At 55.1% G+C, this 16,882-nt stretch overlaps 1 protein-coding gene across 2 annotated transcripts in view; it reads left to right on the forward strand.

Annotated features, from left to right (window-relative positions):
* GNAO1 (G protein subunit alpha o1) overlaps window positions 1-13,990 on the forward strand; it is a 169,707-nt gene extending 155,717 nt beyond the window's left edge. Inside the window, exons 7-9 of one of the 2 annotated variants that reach the window (XM_008977447.4) lie at window positions 7,942-8,095; window positions 11,416-11,631; window positions 12,653-13,990. In XM_008977447.4, the coding sequence (XP_008975695.1) occupies window positions 7,942-8,095; window positions 11,416-11,603 (342 nt within the window). In that variant the 3' untranslated portion in view covers window positions 11,604-11,631; window positions 12,653-13,990. Of the gene's footprint in view, window positions 1-332; window positions 4,761-7,941; window positions 8,096-11,415; window positions 11,632-12,652 lie in introns of those variants that run through there. The other variant, XM_003823781.5, reaches the window with a different exon arrangement.
* The last annotated feature ends 2,892 nt before the right edge of the window (window positions 13,991-16,882 follow it).

Consider the following 16,882-nt stretch of genomic DNA (forward strand, 5'->3'; position numbering starts at 1 on the left):
GTGAGCCCTGATCGTACCACCACACTCCAGCTTGAGCAACAGAGCAAGACCCTATCTCAAAAAAAAAAAAAAAGATAAATACAAGTGATATACTGGGAGACCTGATATTTTGTATCTTTCATGACTTTTACACTGGATTTGTCCCACTGACTGGATCCAGGACCCCCTATTAACTTTGCTGACCCCTCAGGTCCCCTCCATCAGGTTTTCCCTGTGCAGTTGTCTCTGAGAGGCCCAAGGCCGGATGGCCACACAGGCCAGGCTGGGGTCGTCCATGCCAAGCAGTCCCATGGGCCTCTCGCCTCACCACACCTTGCCTGTTTGCTCTGCAGGCCCCAGCGCCTTCACAGAAGCCGTGGCTTACATCCAGGCCCAGTACGAGAGCAAGAACAAGTCAGCCCACAAGGAGATCTACACCCACGTCACCTGCGCCACGGACACCAACAACATCCAGTTTGTCTTTGATGCTGTGACGGACGTCATCATCGCCAAAAACCTGCGGGGCTGTGGACTCTACTGAGCCCAGCCACCCTGCCCGGCACCCTTGCCCTGCCTGGCCTGCCGCCCCCCCTCCCCTGGAACCAGGCTCCACCACTCTCAGACCACTCTTTGCACTTGAGGAAGAAGACCTCAGAGGCTGGCACCAAGGGAGGGAGGAGGGAGCATCCTCCACCCGCACCCCCCAACAGAACTCGTGGTAACGCAGGGGCGGGGTGGGGCTGCTGAGTGCATGCTGCAAGGCCAGGAGACTCCACGCTCACAGCCTCTGTGTCATCTCTGAGTGCTTGATCGGGAAGCTGGGGGGACAGGGCAGGGCCCAGATGGGCACACCCTGCACCTGATGACTCACTGGAAGCCTCGGAGTGTCCTCCTGTCATCTTGGGTGGTGCAGGGGCGCAGATGGCCCTGCAGCAGGGTGCTGGCAGGGTGGGGTCATAGGAGCCATCCTTCAGCTTTGCCTGGGGTCTCTGGTGGAGGGCAGTTCCGTCAACAAAAGCCAGGGTGGGATCAGGCCAACTGGGTATGGGTTGGAGGACTCAGGCCCTGGCGATGGCCTCCGTCTCCCTGCTCCCTCCCCTGGGTCTCAGCCCTTCCTTCTCTGGGTCATCCTCCCTTGCCTTTGCTCTCCCAGAGAACTCCCATCCCTGACTCCTCCGAGTTCTGGAAATGCTTCTTGAGACTGATTTATGGCTCAGATAGATGGTGGCGTGGAGCAGGGGGAGGGAGAGATGGGAGGTGCGGGGAAGGGAGGTGGAAGCTCCTGTGTCGCCTGGGCTGGGGCCTCCCGCCCAGTCCTTGCAGGCCAAAGGGTGACCCATTTCCTTTTTCCAGTCACCAGGAGCTCGGATGGTCACTCTGAGGTGTGAATAGATAATGTTTTTCCTTCAGTCCACACTGAATTCAACTCAAACCAGCAAAGGCCTTTGGGCTGGGGATTCTGTAGTTGCAGAGGTCTAGAGGGGGTGGACTTTTGCAGCCAGTGCCCCCGCCTCACTGTCTTGGTGAAGAAATCAGGGAGTTTGTTCACAGCCGTTGGTGTCTTCCCAGCCCCTGGGGACAGAGGACAGCAGGGGGATGGAGCTGACACCCTGGAGTATTTGGACCCAGGCCAGCACAAACACACCCCCCTGTCCCCCACTCTAAAGGGAGAGTCCTAGGACTCCTTAGAGGAGGCTTCACTGCGGAGATCCCTGAGCAGAAGGGGGCGGGGTAGCTTCTCCCGGTGACGCAGGTCTGGCTGGCCTTGGGCAACCAACACACCTCTCCCACTCCAAGATGCCTCCAGGTGGCTGAGGCCAACGCCCACACCCAGGCCAGTCGTGTGCTTGTACAGCAGGCTGTGCCTGGGGACCTAGATGTGCCATGGGAGGGAGGAGGGTACCCACTGACAGGCCTCTGCCTCCCTCCTCAAGCCCTCTGTTCTCCCTGCCCCCACTCTGGACACTGCTTAGTCCCCAGCCAGGCAGGGCCCCTGGGTTTCCACTTGCAGCCCCCGGACTGCCCCAGAGCCGGGAAGCACCAGTGCCAACAGCTCTGGACTTGTTGGACCCACAGGCACAGAGCTCTGAGTGGTGCCCAGGAGACCCAGGAACCTTCCCTAGTGCCAAATGCCTGCAGGGACCGGTGCCTGGGGAGCCTCTGGCAGCCGGACTGCAGGAGCCACCCCATCAGCCCAAGTCCACCTCTGTTTTGTTCACCTCGGTCATGTTTTGGACCTTGCACCAGGTGCCGGGACGTGGCAGAGGACAGGCCCTGGGAACCAACAGTGTCCTACCATGGACAGCCAGGGCCAGCTAAGCTAAGCTATCCCGCCGAACACAGAAGACATGGCAGTTATTTCTCAGCAGCACCACGCTGGGTGAGGCCAGTTGTTCCCCTAACTCTGCTCCGAACTGTAACCCCAGGCTCAGAAGCAGCCGGCAAAAGGGGGATGCTGGCCACGCTCCACCTCTAAGGCCATCACCCTGGAGGTGGAAGTCACTGGGCTGGAGGGCTCTCCATGTCCCCCAGCAGCCGCCCTCAGAACACAGTGGCCAGAGCACCAGGCTGGGTCCAGGCCTCCAATCCAGGCCTTCCCTGTCCCTAGAATTGGGGCTGGAGGAGTGGGTGCTCAGCCCTTCCTGCCCTCCATCCCCAGCCTGCCTTTCTCTTCCTTTGGATGCTCCATCCTCCTTGGTTTCTTGCACTGCTCTCAATCCTCCCACCCTAGCCTGGGGGTGGTCCTTGGTCCTCAGGGGCATCCGGGGAGAAATTCTCTCCCTGTGCATGACGCCTGTCATCCATGTCGTAACCAGCGGCTCCATCTTGTGGGGTGGTGACTGAGGGTGACAAATGAGATTTGGCTCCGTCGTGGATGTGGATGTGGGAGGAATGTTGTGAGTGACACGTGTGGGTTTCTAATCCACAGTGGTCCTGCGTGTGCCCTGAGGGGCCGTGGTAACCTCTCCAATGGCTCGGATTTAGCAGGCCAAGCAGAAACTGATTTCTACAAAGAGCGTCTTTGCCAAACTCATGAAAATTGTGCCTGCCACTTTCATGCCTATGGGCCAGTTTTGTGACCTGCGCCGCTGACCATCCTAAGAACCAGGTCTTGGCCTTCCCTCTGAGCACTGATAGAGGTCCCCAAGGCTCTCTGGCCTGAGGAGGGTGTGGGGTCTGCCCAGCCCCAAGCAGAGAGCACAGTCTGGGCCCCTGACCAACAGCTTTGGCATTCTGGGTTCCATGGGGACCCTAGAGCTCAGGCAGAAGAACAACACCATACCTGCTGCCAGGACGCAGCTGTCTCCCAGGCCCTCCCCACAGCCCAGCTCCCACTGGCAGGAACTGGACACATCCCTGCCCTCCATGGTCTGCACTGGTCTTCTCTGAGTACTCTTAGGAGCAGAGGCAGCCCCAAGTTCCAACTTGCAAGCCCTGTAACTAAGCTGTCTATAAACCCCAGCAGGGAAGGCCAAGGGATGGTCTCACCCATGCCCTTCCCTTTGGCCAACATGAGTCCTGCAGTGGGGAGCTTAGCCCCTGCTCCCACCTAACACTCTACAGTTAGCACCCAGGGGTTGATTCAGGAAGTTCTTCCTTTTTCTAGCCTGCATCCTTCCTGGCCACCCCCTTTATTTCTCAGTCTGACCTGGTGCACTCTGGGCAAGTGAGTCCACTGCAGTCCAAGGTGGATATTTAATGAGCACTCGGACTGTTTCCTCCAAGTCAGCTAGTGGCCTGCCCTCCTCCTTTTCAAGAAGTCTGGGGCACAGAGCCTCCTCTGGCTGCCTCTTCTCTTCTCTGAGCCTCTGGGAGCCTTCAGGCAAAACCTGGCAGTTCTCAGGAACCCAGACCTGAGGCTCCAGCTCCGCGGCCACCAGAGATTCAGTGTGCAGTGCCGAAGGCAGTCACCCCCAGGCAGTTCCTGCTGTCAGGCCGCAAGCCTAGAGTGCGGGATCCCAGCAGCCCAGGGAACAGGGCCGGGGTGTGAGCTGCTGCCGTGGGGTCTGTGGTAGGGCTCCCCATCTCCCACCCCTCAGCAAGAAGAGTCCTGACCCCTGACCCCACCCTGCCCAGAGAGGAGCTGGGGCCTCCAGACAGACCCCACTGCAGCCAGATGAAGGCCCCTGTCAAAGAAGGGGCAGGCTGGGGGAAAAGCAGAAAGAATGGCCCCCAGTCCAAACTCCTGGATCCCCTCCATGAGAGAGGGGCTCCCCCTGGAACAGAAGCTCTCATCCCCAGGCCCAGTGCACAAGACCACCAGCAGAGACCCACCGCCCTTCCTGGCAGAGCACCACTTCCTGGCAGTGCAGCTCCGAGGCACCACTACTCTCCTCCCCTTCCCTCCCCACCCCTCCCCTCCCTTTCCCTCCGCTCCCCTCCCCTCCACACCTGCCCTGTTACTCCCACAGCTCTGGGCAGCCAGGCCCTCCCCTCCTGCCTCCTGGTCTTCTCTACTCCGCTGGTTCTGACCCATCCCCTGGCTCTGCCCGCCGTCCCCCACCCTGCCCCTGCTGAGTATCTTCTTCCTCCCCACGCACCCCCCTCCCCCATCTAGGCGAGGTGGGCTCGGGCGTCCCAGGCCCTCCTTAGAAAAGCCGTCTCTCTCAAGTGCAGTGGTCCCACCTCCTGACCCCATCACTGCTGCCCACCCCATATTAACTGTAATTTTGTAAGAAGAGTGACTTGTTGGTTTAATAAACCTCTAGTTATTGTAATAATTTATTGGCTGCCATAATGTATTTATTAGTCGCCTACCGTTAATAAAAAGTGCCCGCTTTCCTAGCGTGAGTGTGATGTGTTGTCAGGGCCCAGGGAGCTCCTGCCAGGTGCACTTGCACGATGTGTGTCCTCGGGCCCTGCCCCATCCTGGTCCCAGGACTGCGGGCAGCCTGGCGGAGTGGGCACACTCCTGCTGGGGACAGAGGATCAGGGCGACTGGGCGCCCTGCCCCCCTGTCAGGATCGCCATCTGGAGGGAAGTTGCTCCGTTCTGCGCCGAGCCACCTTCCTGTCCTGGAGAGCTTGGTGCCCACCTGGACACTGCTGTGGGTGATGTGGCAGTGGCCATGGTTGCGCTGGCACTGCTTCCTGCTGCTCCTGGGCCTCCACTGCAGCCTGGGGCAGGTGGAGGTCTAGGGGGTTGGCTGTCAGCCATCTATGATCTCTGACTTCTTTCTCTTTTCTCAAATGGTGGTATCTCTTCTTTGAATGTACCCCGACGTCTGCTTCCTCTGGGGAGCTTGTAAGGATGAGCTGTGCTCTCAGCTCCTTGGCAATGGGTTCCAGGCAGCGTGCCGAGGGAGGGCAGTCAGGCCTGGGGGGCTGGCAGGGGTCTCAGTGCCGGCGCCTCCCCTGCCCTGCAGGATCTCCCCTCCTCACTGCCCTCCCCGAGTCTCCAGGACCAGCCGCCTTTTGGGGCTCCCTCCAAGGCCCTCTCCCCATAAAACCAGGTTTGGTTATGCCTGTCCTCTGCTCCCCAAGTCCTCCCCTGCACTGCCACTCCTGGGACCACAGACTGTGATCATCTTTCTCTAGCTGGACTCTGAGCTCTCGGAGAGCAGGAGCCTGGTGTGGTCATTCTTACATCCTCGGGGCAGCCCAGCAGAGAGCCCTGCACACAGATGCCAGGCAGTACTGACTGGAGGAGTGAGTGTGTGTGAGTCGTGCTCTGTGGCCCTGAGATGTAGGGGCTGTGGCGGGGGCTCAGCCTTAACCAGTGGAACTGTGGAGCCTAAATGAGCCGGACTTGATTTCTCCTCCACACCTAAGCTCAGTGGCCAAGGGGGCACAGTCCCCACTCCCAGCTCAGGTCACTCTAGTGGCTGCTCCTGGCAGTGCCTGGGAAGATGTGCAGTGGAGGAGGGAGCTTGGCTCTGGCTGTGGGTTTCCAGCTCTCTGTTAGGCAGCTGCAGGCCAAGGTGGCTCTGTGGAGTGGGGAGCGTGTTCCTGTGGAATCCTTGGGGTCTCAGAGCCTCACCACTCTGGCCTCATAATGTGGCTCAATGAGCTTGAGTGTGGACAGCCCGAGGCCCTGGACACACGTTCACTGGGCCTCCCAGAAGCCTCCGGCTGCCCTTTTCTGAACAGACCCCAGTGAGGTGGCTCAGGGCAAGCGAGACCTGCTCCTCCCCGGAGGGATCACACAGATGACAGGGAAATGCTCCTGGGGAATCAGAATGAAATTTACTGATTGAGGATAGGAGAGTGATGAGATCATATGAGTTTACTGAATCTGTTTAGCAGAATGAAAGGGCAGTGCCGTGTACTACAGCTCCTGGGGGGTGGGGAATAAAGCCATGCCAGCTGTCCAGGTGCCCCTGAGAGGCAGCTGAGAACGCTGCCCTCCACCGACCAACTTCAGCTAATAGGAACCAGGGGCTGGGGCTGGCCGCCTCTACAGGTCATGGTAGAATGATGTAGGCACAGGGGAGATACTGAAGGGAGGACTGGCCGTAAGACGCACGGAGCCCGCCATGCTGCTGTTAGTATCGATTCCTCGAAAGCCCCACAGCCTGCTGATATGGACTGGAGAGACCCATTGCATAAGTTCTGGATCTGGCCCAGCTGTGTCACCGCAGTGTCCCCTCAGGCCAGATGAGGTTAAGTGACATGGGCAGGGAGAGCGCTGGCACAGTGTGGGCCTCAGTGACTGGTGTGGTCACTTCATTGCCCTCCTTCTGCTCAGAGGGGGGCAGTGTGGCAGTGGGACCAGCAATTCCTCAGCACCCACGGTGTGCTCACCCCTGGGGGAGGAGGTCATCTCCCCGTAGATGCCCAGTGGCATCTACACCAGCTGTCTTCTTTTTCTTGTTACTTGTGTCACTCTTCTTATTTCAGAGGTAGAGTTTAGCCTGGTTCACCTCTGGGCTTTAGATCCAGAGAGCTGGGTTCACAGTGAGCAAGTTCCCAGGGCTAGGACAGGGTTCTTGGGGAAAATAAGGCAAACTGTCCCTTCCTTCCACTCCCTGTGCAGAAATGGATTCGTTCACAGAGAAAGATGCCCTCTGTGCTGCTGAGAGACAGACTCTGCCCAAGTGAATGAGCTCAGCGCCCCAAAGCAGAGTTTTTGCCCAGGGCAAGAGGCTGCCCCCATTCGGCATCTGTGGGGCGCCCATCATGTTCATCCATTTGCCAAACAGGCTCCTGTGTGCAGGGCAGCCCTCCACATCTGCCTTGCTTAGAACATCATGCAGTGTCAGATGCAGCTGAGTAGGACCCAGCCAGAGGAGGTGTGGCCAGTCCCCCAGGTGCTCCTGGAGGTGGCCCTGCCAGGAGCCTCTCCCCTGAGTGGTGGCCCCCAGGATGCTGGCAGGACCTGGCATGCCTTCCCCTGAGACCATAGGAAGGGCCCGGAGGCTCTCACCACTCCCAGAGAACATCCCCCCACCCAGGATGGGCCCAGGAGGAGAGGTCTAGGCAGGAAGGGCCAAAGCCCAGCTCTCCGGCTCCAGTCCAGACTCCCCCAACACCCACACACACAGGCACACACACAGGCACGCACACACACTCAAGCACATGGATGCACACAGGCATGCACACACAGGTGCACACACATAGGCACACATGCACACGAACACACACAGGCACACATAACAGATGCATGCACACACACACAGGCACATGCACACAGCCACACACACGTGTGCTGGGAGACCGTCACATAGCTGGGAACTCTGCAGTGGGGAGAGCCCGGGTCACCCTGTCCTCAGCCTCCCCAGAGAGCCATGGCTGGTGTCCAGTCCAGTCTCTGCCTCTGGCCCCGACATGACGGGTTCTCCGGAAGCAGGGAATGAGATGTGCTGTGAGGTGTAACTGACTCAGGTTCCATCTGGCAGCCTCTCGGAGGAGCTGCCGAGTAGCCCAGTCCCTCTCTGTCAAGCCTAATTCTCTCCTTCTCTTTCCCTGTCTCTGTGTCTCCCTCCCGCTGTCTGTCCTCTCTCCTCCCTTCCTGCGGCCGCAGAACCGCATGCACGAGTCTCTCATGCTCTTCGACTCCATCTGTAACAACAAGTTCTTCATCGATACCTCCATCATTCTCTTCCTCAACAAGAAAGATCTCTTTGGCGAGAAGATCAAGAAGTCACCTTTGACCATCTGCTTTCCTGAATACACAGGTGGGTGCCAGGCAGTCCTGTGCAGGGGGAAGCCTGCCCCTGACAGGGACCCATGGCTCAGAGAACAGGCTGCTCGGCCAGCACTGCTGGGGTTAGCTGGCGAGCGGGACCCATTGCAGGAGTCTGGTGGGGTGCAAAAGAAAAACAGTGCTGTGCCACCAGGTTTGGGCTTCCCAGGACACAGCCCTCAGCGTGGTGGAAATGGCCCCTCCTAAGATATATGTGTTAGGACCAAGTGACTCAGGAGTGGTGGGGAGCAGGGGGCAGGACAGGATCACAGGCTTCCCCCCTTCCTCCTGGTCACCCTCTAGAAGAGGTCTCAGGGCAGCCTCCTGTAATCTCAGCAGTGGCCTCCCCTCACCCCTGCCCAGAGCCCCACAGCACCTTTGCATGAAACCGAAAAGTGGACACGTGGCCTGGGAACAGGGCCTGGACTGCCTCTTGGCCCCACCTGCTTTCTCTGCTCCCTGCTTTGGTGCCCGGAACATGCTTCATCTCTGTGCAGCCGCCCAGCCAGAGCACTCCACCCATCCCACATCGTGCCTGCCCTCCCTCCCCAACCCCAGCCCCATTGCGCCTCCTCTCTCCCCTTCTTCCTTCGTCCCTGGTCTTTGCCCCAAATCCAACCACTCCAGCTATCTGCAAGCCTCCTGTATCCCTGCCTCCCTTTCTTCTGCCTTCTCTGGGGCTTTCTTCTTGCTCTCAGGGGAATGTGTCACAGACCTTCCCCCCCACCCGGCTCAATGACGCTCTTTCCAAATGGATGGATGAGGGATGGTGGCTTCCGTGGAATGGGCCAACTCTGGGCTGCTGCTAATGCCTAAAAGCAGCACTGATGGGATGCCAGAGCCCAGCCCTGGTCCCTCTAGGGGCTGGGAAGCTTCTAGGGGTCCCTGGGGTAGGAGTTGCCTTTGCAGACTACAGAGTGCACAGGGCCAGCACCCTGCCATGGAGGAGGAGGTGTCCTGTCATCCGCCAGGTCAGGGCACAGGTTGGCTCGGCCAGGAACCCATGTTCTGACAGCCCTGGAGTAAGGCTTTGGGCATGGGCTCAGTCTCAGGGCCACACGGGTCCCCAAGCTCAGCCACAGGGTGCCTACATCCAGCATAGGTCGATGCTGGTCTCCCCACCCTTCCCCACAGCTGGGAGCAGTGTGTGAAGAAGGGCTGTCAGCTTGTTCTGAGCACAAACCGTGTCCTCACTGATGGTCCATGCTAATGTGAATTTGCAAGGTTCTTGCCCTTCCCAAGGTGCAGAGCAGGAGGTGGGGCCAGGAACTGTGCCCCGCACTCGAGGCTCTCCAACAAAGTCCCAATAGGGCAGGGAGCCCAGGTAGCCTCTGGAGCCAGACCACCTGCAGCTCAGCAAGTTGCTCAGTCACCTGTGCCTCATTCTAATCTGGTCAACACAGTGGGTAATCATGCCCACCCCAAGGGTGACTGGAAAGACAGCTGCTTGGTGCCAGGTCTACTGAAGCGCTGGCTGTGGTTGCCATTGGTATCATTCAGAGGATGGAAACTAGGGGAGGGGGAACTGGCCACGGAGAAGGTGCCCTCTGCAGGATGGAGTGAGGGCAGGAGGGCACAGGACAAGCCCTGAAAGGCCAGCCCCAGGTGGCCCTTGGGCAGAGCCAGGCTGTAGCCCACTCTGGCAGCCACTCCTGACCTCTCCCAGCCACAACGATGGAGTCCAGTAGGCCCCCTCAGGCCAGGGCTACCCTCAGAGACAGGCCCAACCCTACGGCTCTTTCTTGTCCAGTGTCCCACTGGGGCCTGACTTGGGAGTGGCCAGTCTCACTGCTGTGGAGTGCAAGCACTAGATGCCCCAGCGAAGGGCAGTCGGAACCTGAGAAACAAGTTCTCCAGGGCCTTCAGAGGAATCCAGTTTGAATTCAGGTATCATGGATGACAGATGGTCACCAGTGCAGTGGCCCCATGGAGTGCAAACCTGTGAGGGCACAAAACAAGCAGCAGGGGTGGGACGGGAGGTGGCCGGCTGTCTAAGGGACGTGTGGGCCAGCGTGGCTGGGTGGCAGCAGGGCTGTGTGAGGACGCTGGGTTCGGCAGACACAGCGAAGACACGAGGCGCTCCTCCCACCTGGACAGCTTCCTGTGGCCACCTTCCACCCTGGGCTGTGCCCAGTTCGACTCTCTCCAGACAGGAAGCTCCTGGGCAGGGTCCACACGGGCTGCTTTGTCCAATCCTTAACAGCTGTGCTGTGGGCCTGGCATCTCTGCACCAGTGGATCAAGGATGAGGCTTTGCGCTGTGGGTCCAGGCACTCCTGCTGGGCTGCCCAGAGCTGGTCTCAGCCATGACAACCCACCCAAGGCTGTCCCAACCCCCTGCCCCTTGCCCCTTGTACACCCAAGGAATTGGTGGGGACAGAGGGCCCCCAGTTGGCATCATACATGCTGATGTCCCCTTAAACTTCCCACCTTGGGGACATCAATGCCCCAATGTCATGGCCACTCGCTCAAGAACCACGACTACTAATGATATGCTGCCAGCCCTGCCAAGTGGCCTCTTCTTAAAGGAAACCAATGAGGAAGGAGTGCAGGTCCCTCTGAGTGCCCACCACCCTCTTGGGCAGGCCCCTCTCCAGACTTTGTTTTCATGGTTTACTGGAATCAGCAGGATTGGTTTAGACCATGGGGCGGTGCCTCAATTTGCTCATCTAGGAAGCAAAAGCGTTCATCTGTGGCCACTGCTGTCCCAGGCGGGGCTTCCGGGTGGATCTGGTGTGAAAACAGTAAGAGATCTTGCAAAGTCCAAAGCCAGGCAAATGCTCAGCCTGTGTATGGTTGGTGCAAAAGTAATTGCAGTTTTGCTATCAAAAGTAATGGCAAGGCCAGGCGTGGTGGCTCACGTCTGTAATCCCAGCACTTTGGGAGGCCGAGGCAGGTGGATCACCTGAGGTCAGGAGTTCGAGACCAACCTGGCCAACATGGTGAAACCCCGTCTCTACTAAAAATACAAAAATTAGCTGGGCGTGGTGGCACGCGCCTGTATTACCAGCTACTCGGGAGGCTGAGGCAGGAGAATCGCTTGAACCTGGGAGGCAGAGGTTGCAGTGAGCTGAGATCGTGCCATTGCACTCCAGCCTGGGCAATAAGAGCAAAACTCTGTCTCAAAAAAATAGTTCTTTAATTTAAAATGCAACTATGGCTTGGAACTGCCCAGCAGTTCCTACTGCTCCCTTCCTGTCTCATCCCACTTCCTGGGACACGCCACAACCCACTTCTTGTCTTCATGTCCCCAGCCCTGTCCACCCACAGCGCTCATCAGGGCCTCTCCCCGTTCTTCTGTGTCTTGTTACAGGCCCCAATACCTATGAAGACGCAGCCGCCTACATCCAAGCACAATTTGAAAGCAAAAACCGCTCACCCAACAAAGAAATATATTGTCACATGACTTGTGCCACAGACACGAATAACATCCAGGTGGTGTTCGACGCCGTCACCGACATCATCATTGCCAACAACCTCCGGGGCTGCGGCTTGTACTGACCTCTTGTCCTGTATAGCAACCTATTTGGTAATGATTCCAGCACCCACAGAACAGCTTGCGTGCGCGCGCATACACACACACACACACACACACACACACCACTAACAAATGCAAGTTGGTAAATAAACTTTAAAGAGGCATAACAAAACCTTATATATATATATATATATATACAAATATATATTTAAAAAATCTTTTTAGTTTGTACTAGAAAGAGCTGCGGACAGAACTGACCACCATCCCATAGCTCATGGAGGTTTTCCTGGGACGGCACGTGAGCATGCACGTGTGTGTGTGTACACACACTCACACATGTCCAGATGGGAGCTTGGTTTGGGAGTCCCTCCTTTTGAGGATAGCCCCGGGGTGTTCCTCTCAGCCCCATTTCTGAGAACAGGTGAATGGCAGAACAGCCCTGGCCTTGGCCCAGCCAGCTCTCTGTGTTGCGCCCTCAGAGCCTCTGCGCCCTCAGTTCCGTCCTGCTCTTGGCAAATTCCAGACCCTTTCAGAAATGGCCGAAGCCCTAAGCCTCTCCTCACTCTGCACTCCCAACAACAGAACAATTTAAGGATGCTTCTCTTTCGGGTGGTGGTGGTTGTTAATTTCAGGAATTTAGAAGAATCATTGCTCCGACCAATCCACTGTCTCCTGAGTTTTCTTTATTCATGTTAAGAAGGCAAGAATCAGAGAACAGGGAGACTTGGTCTGCTTTCTAAAAGCAGCTGACAGGAGGGGACTCAAGTTCACCTGCAGAGTTGAAACCAGCCCCGCTCCAAGAGGGCATGTGGGAAGGTGGGGAGCGAGGGGAACAGGCGTGGCGGGGAGGGCCGGACTTGTGGGCCTGACCCGAGTCAGGGTCTTGGGGGGGGGCCAGGCTTCCCCAGGTGCCCGGGATGGGCTTCAATGGGGTTCCTGACCCCTCGTGCTGCTGCCCCATCTCGCCCAACCCCAGCAGTAGTCAAAATGTTCTAGGGTTTTTTGGTTGGTTGGTTGGTTTTTAAAATCAAAGAAAATGGTCAGACTGGACCCCTTATCTCTCTCTCTACAGACTGCTTCACGGACTCTTTGCTGTTGACGTTGATCTCCTGGTAGCATGACCTTTTGGCCTTTGTAAGACACACAGCCTTTCTGTATCAAGCCCCTGTCTAACCTACGACCCCAGAGTGACTGACGGCTGTGTATTTCTGTAGAATGCTGTAGAATCCGGTTTTAGTTGAGTCTTCACATTTAGAATTTGAAAGGAAAAACAGAACATTTCTCATGTGCTTTGTAGCTTACAAAAAGGAAAACTCACCATTTCATCCATATTTCTTTTTCTTGCAAAACAAACATACCCATCTGCACCGACGCCTGCCCCCGTCCCACCTCGCGGCGCAGCCCCTGGCGCTCCTGCTGGGGGGCAGGGCCCATCTGCCGCCTGGGGCTCCGGTGCGGTGCACTGGTCCGAGGAGTGTGCTCAGGCCGGGCTTTCCAGAAGGCCACAGGCCACTGCAAACCCTGCTGCCTGCCGGCCGCCCAGACACCACAGACGCCACCTGGCGGCCCTAAGCCACTCCCGCCACACGCTCACTCCAGGTTCGTATAGAAAAAGCACAGCTCTCACTGGCCAGTAGCTGCCAAAAAGAACACCCATTGTATAAGGAAATCCAGCCCCATAGAAAACAATCTGCCCACCGACCCCCTTTCTAAGGATAGCCTTTGTAGGGGTTTTTTGGTTCCTTTTTTTTTTTTTTCAGTTTTTGTTTTTACTTTTGTCCCGCAGAGTACTATGTATTACCAGCCCCCCACCCCACAGATCAGTTTTCCTAGTCTTTGGGAAACGGGTTGTATTTTTTTTCCTTTGCCGTGTTGGATTTCCGGTCCCGGCTGACACCTCCCTTCGTGTGTGCGCCCCTCCCCACCCCTGCCTTTGTTTCGGTGCCCTGTGTCCGCTCTCTCATGTGGGGATGTTTGTGCTGCAGACAAAAAGAACAAAAAAAAAATTTTTAAATACCACAAGATGGAAAAAAAAAAAAAATTTAAAAAGATGGAATGTAGTGTTTACATTAAAGCCGCCGTTTTCATGACCAATCCTATGTCATTTCTACTTTGACTAATACCCAAACCCTAAACCTCTTCACGGTTTCACTTTTAAGACTTAATCTTTGCTGAAGAAGACCAGTCACAGCCATTTCAAATAAAGAGGAGGCAAAAAGACAAAACACACAAAAAATTAAAAAAAAAAACTTAAAAAAAAAGGAAAAAAGAAAAAAAAGCCCACGGGTCTTTGTAAGCCTTTCTATTCCCAATCGGTGAGGTTTCTGTGATATCTTACACACTGCCAGTCTACTTCTCTGACTAATGGAAAATTCCTGTGTAGCTCAATAAAAGAGAATGTTTGTCTGTACTCCTGAGTCTCACCCTGTGCCTTCCAATGATGGTTATTTGGGGTGGGCTTCATTCTGGCAGGAGAGGGAAGGAGGGACTCGGTTACACACGCTGGTAGGCCGGTGGTTAGGAGTCCCCCACAGGACCTTCCCATCCCCTCAGTGCCGTCACTGGAGCCCCAGCTCAGAGCACAGTTGACGCGACCACTGCCCAGTGCTGCCTGGGAATGAGGGCAGGGGAGCCGCCACTTTCTCCTGCGATGCCCTCTCCTCCCGGCTCCCGGTGCCTCCTCACCCTCAGTAGGTTTTGTTTGCTTTTGAGAAATGAGGTGGAAGTGGGGATTAGGAAGGAAGAAATGCAAGAAGGGCAGGCAAGCCCCCTCTCCTATCATGCAGGATCCTCTTTCTTCTGTAGCCAGCGGTTCCCCCACAGTGGGAGGATGGGTCGTCCCAAGAATGAGGCCAATTGCCTGAGCCCATCTGCACCCAAGAGTTCCCAGCCACTCACATGCCCAGGACGAGCTTGGGCCCAGCCTGACCAGGAAAGCTGCCTTCGATTTGCTCCCTGACTGCACCTGGATGCCAGGAAGCCCCCTGCAGGCCGAACACACAGGAGGTAACCCAGCAGTGCAGTGGGGCACACGGAGTCTGATCCCTGTTCCTCCCCTAGACTGCAGGTCTCACCCATCCCCTACATTGGCCCGCTTTTGCTGTAATAATTAGCAAATGGGTTGCAATGGGGACCTGGAGGCAACGGCAGCCCACTGAACTCCTTGCATCATGTCCACACGCCACTTCCTGTACAAGCAGCCAAGAGCATCATGTATCATGCTGTCTTCAGTGAGATGGGGGAGCCGCCAAGAGGTCAGTTACCTGGAATCCTCTCCACATCTCAACAAATGGGAATCAGAGGCTCAGAAGGGCCTCTCTCGGGCAAGTTCCAGCAGTCTTTTGAATCAAGGGGGTGGAGGCAGGGGATATTGTTTCAGAGACTATGGAAGAACAAGAGGCACTGTGATAAATACCCAACCAATACAGGCACCCCTTAAACCTCTTCTGCTTTCCCCCTGGTTCCCCAAACCCCAGCTTATCTGCAGAGAGGGGCACATGACCTACCCTCTCCATTGAGGGGAAGGTTTGCAATCCAGGCCACAGTTTGACTTTGTAACAAACCAAGATCCACATGGAAGGCTGAAGGAAACCATGACATTTTCTATATATGGCACATTTGAATTTTTCTGAAAACCAAGCCATATTCTAATAGGGTTCTTCCCAACTTTCAAATGAGTTTTGCAATAAAACCAACAGAAGTTTATTTGCCTCATTTTTCTTAGAAGGGAGGTCATAGCATTTTTTGGAAAGGATGCAGCAAAAAGGCCAATTAAATCGGAACAAGGAGAGTGGGGGCAGAACCTATCTGTTATATATATATTTTTAAAGATCCTTTTTCCCCCCTAGTTTATCTGTGCACACAATTGTAAAAAGCTAGTTCTAATTAGAACCAAATCAAATAGGAGATTTACTTCCAATGGCACCTAAATAGCTTCTAAAAGAAATTCTGAGAAAATTGCCTCTATTCAGGAGGTAAACAAAAGGTATCCATCATCACCACCTGTGGAATCCCTCCAGGTCTTTGATCTCTGCCCTGAAACTCTACTGAGAAAGTCTCAGAGTCGCTGTGAACCTCTTCTGGCTCTGGGGGCTGCCAGATTCCTGAACCATTCTTTGCCCAGTTAGACCACCCAATGAAGAGGGGCTCCAAAATGCACTTTTGTTGCCTAGCTGGCAGTTGCTTAAGGCAATAAGACAGGTAATTAAAAGAGTAATTCTCTAAAGGGGGGAAATGCACACAAAACTACCGAGATTATAAAAATGCAGATCCAACACTTTTTTTTTTCTAAACCAGGACTAATAACCGACACTGATGTTGGAATGCTAACATCCAGAGAATGATCCGAGCAATATTCCGGCTGAGATCAGATCAGATCTGAAACCAGTTAAAATCCTTTAAACGCTCAATCCGCCTGCTTCGGATCCCAGGCAAGATTTAAAAAAAAAAAAAAAAAAAAAAAAAAGTGGTCCTTTCACTGCTACAGCCAATTCCATTCCCAGAGAATTAGTTCCTTTGGTTTGATATTCATGTGACTTTTGATGTTTGGGGATAAGGCTTTGCCACTTAGGAGAGTATCTTTGGTTAAAAAGACTCAAAAGCCAGAAATATCAGCTGTTTGTCCCAGCTAAAATTGGGTAATATGAGATTTCAAAGGATTTTAAGAGCTCTACGGTTAGAAGTCAGCTTAATTAAAAACTGATATTCAGGATATATGTTTATCTTGGTAAGGCCTTCCTGCTTTTTCTCTTTTGGGATCCTGTTTTTGGTAATTTTTTTTCTAGTTGACTGGAACCCCCTCTTTAAAAAAAATGATGTGCTTGTTTCCTCTGTGCACTTCAGTTCCTAAAAATCATCCTCCCGCTTACTTCCCCTCTTCCCTCTTTCTTCTTTGCCATCTTGGCTACCACATGAAAAGACCTAGAGGGGACCTCTAATGACTCAGAGCTCTTAAGGAAAATAGAAAAGGCACCACAGACTCCTCTCTTGGGGAGAAACCTGTTTTTCCCCCACAGAACTGGAACCCCAAGAGTTGCAAGTGGACAGATACCTCTCAAGTCAACTCTGCCCTCTTTTGTATTTCATGACTGGATCTCCTTGGTCCCAGAGACTGCTCTGTCCCGCACTGTGAGAGCCTGACCTTGCGTGTGTGATGGCTGCCAGAGGCGGCTCACTGCAGTTGTTTACAGTAAATGACTCTATCTAAAAGCTCCACAAGTGATTCTAACATGCAGCCAAGGTTGGAACCATGTCTAACCTAACAGATGAGCAGCAGCCCTGCAAGATGGAGGCTCCAAATGAC

Source organism: Pan paniscus, chromosome 18 (genome assembly GCF_029289425.2).
Source record: "Pan paniscus chromosome 18, NHGRI_mPanPan1-v2.0_pri, whole genome shotgun sequence".
Lineage (NCBI taxonomy): Eukaryota > Metazoa > Chordata > Mammalia > Primates > Hominidae > Pan > Pan paniscus.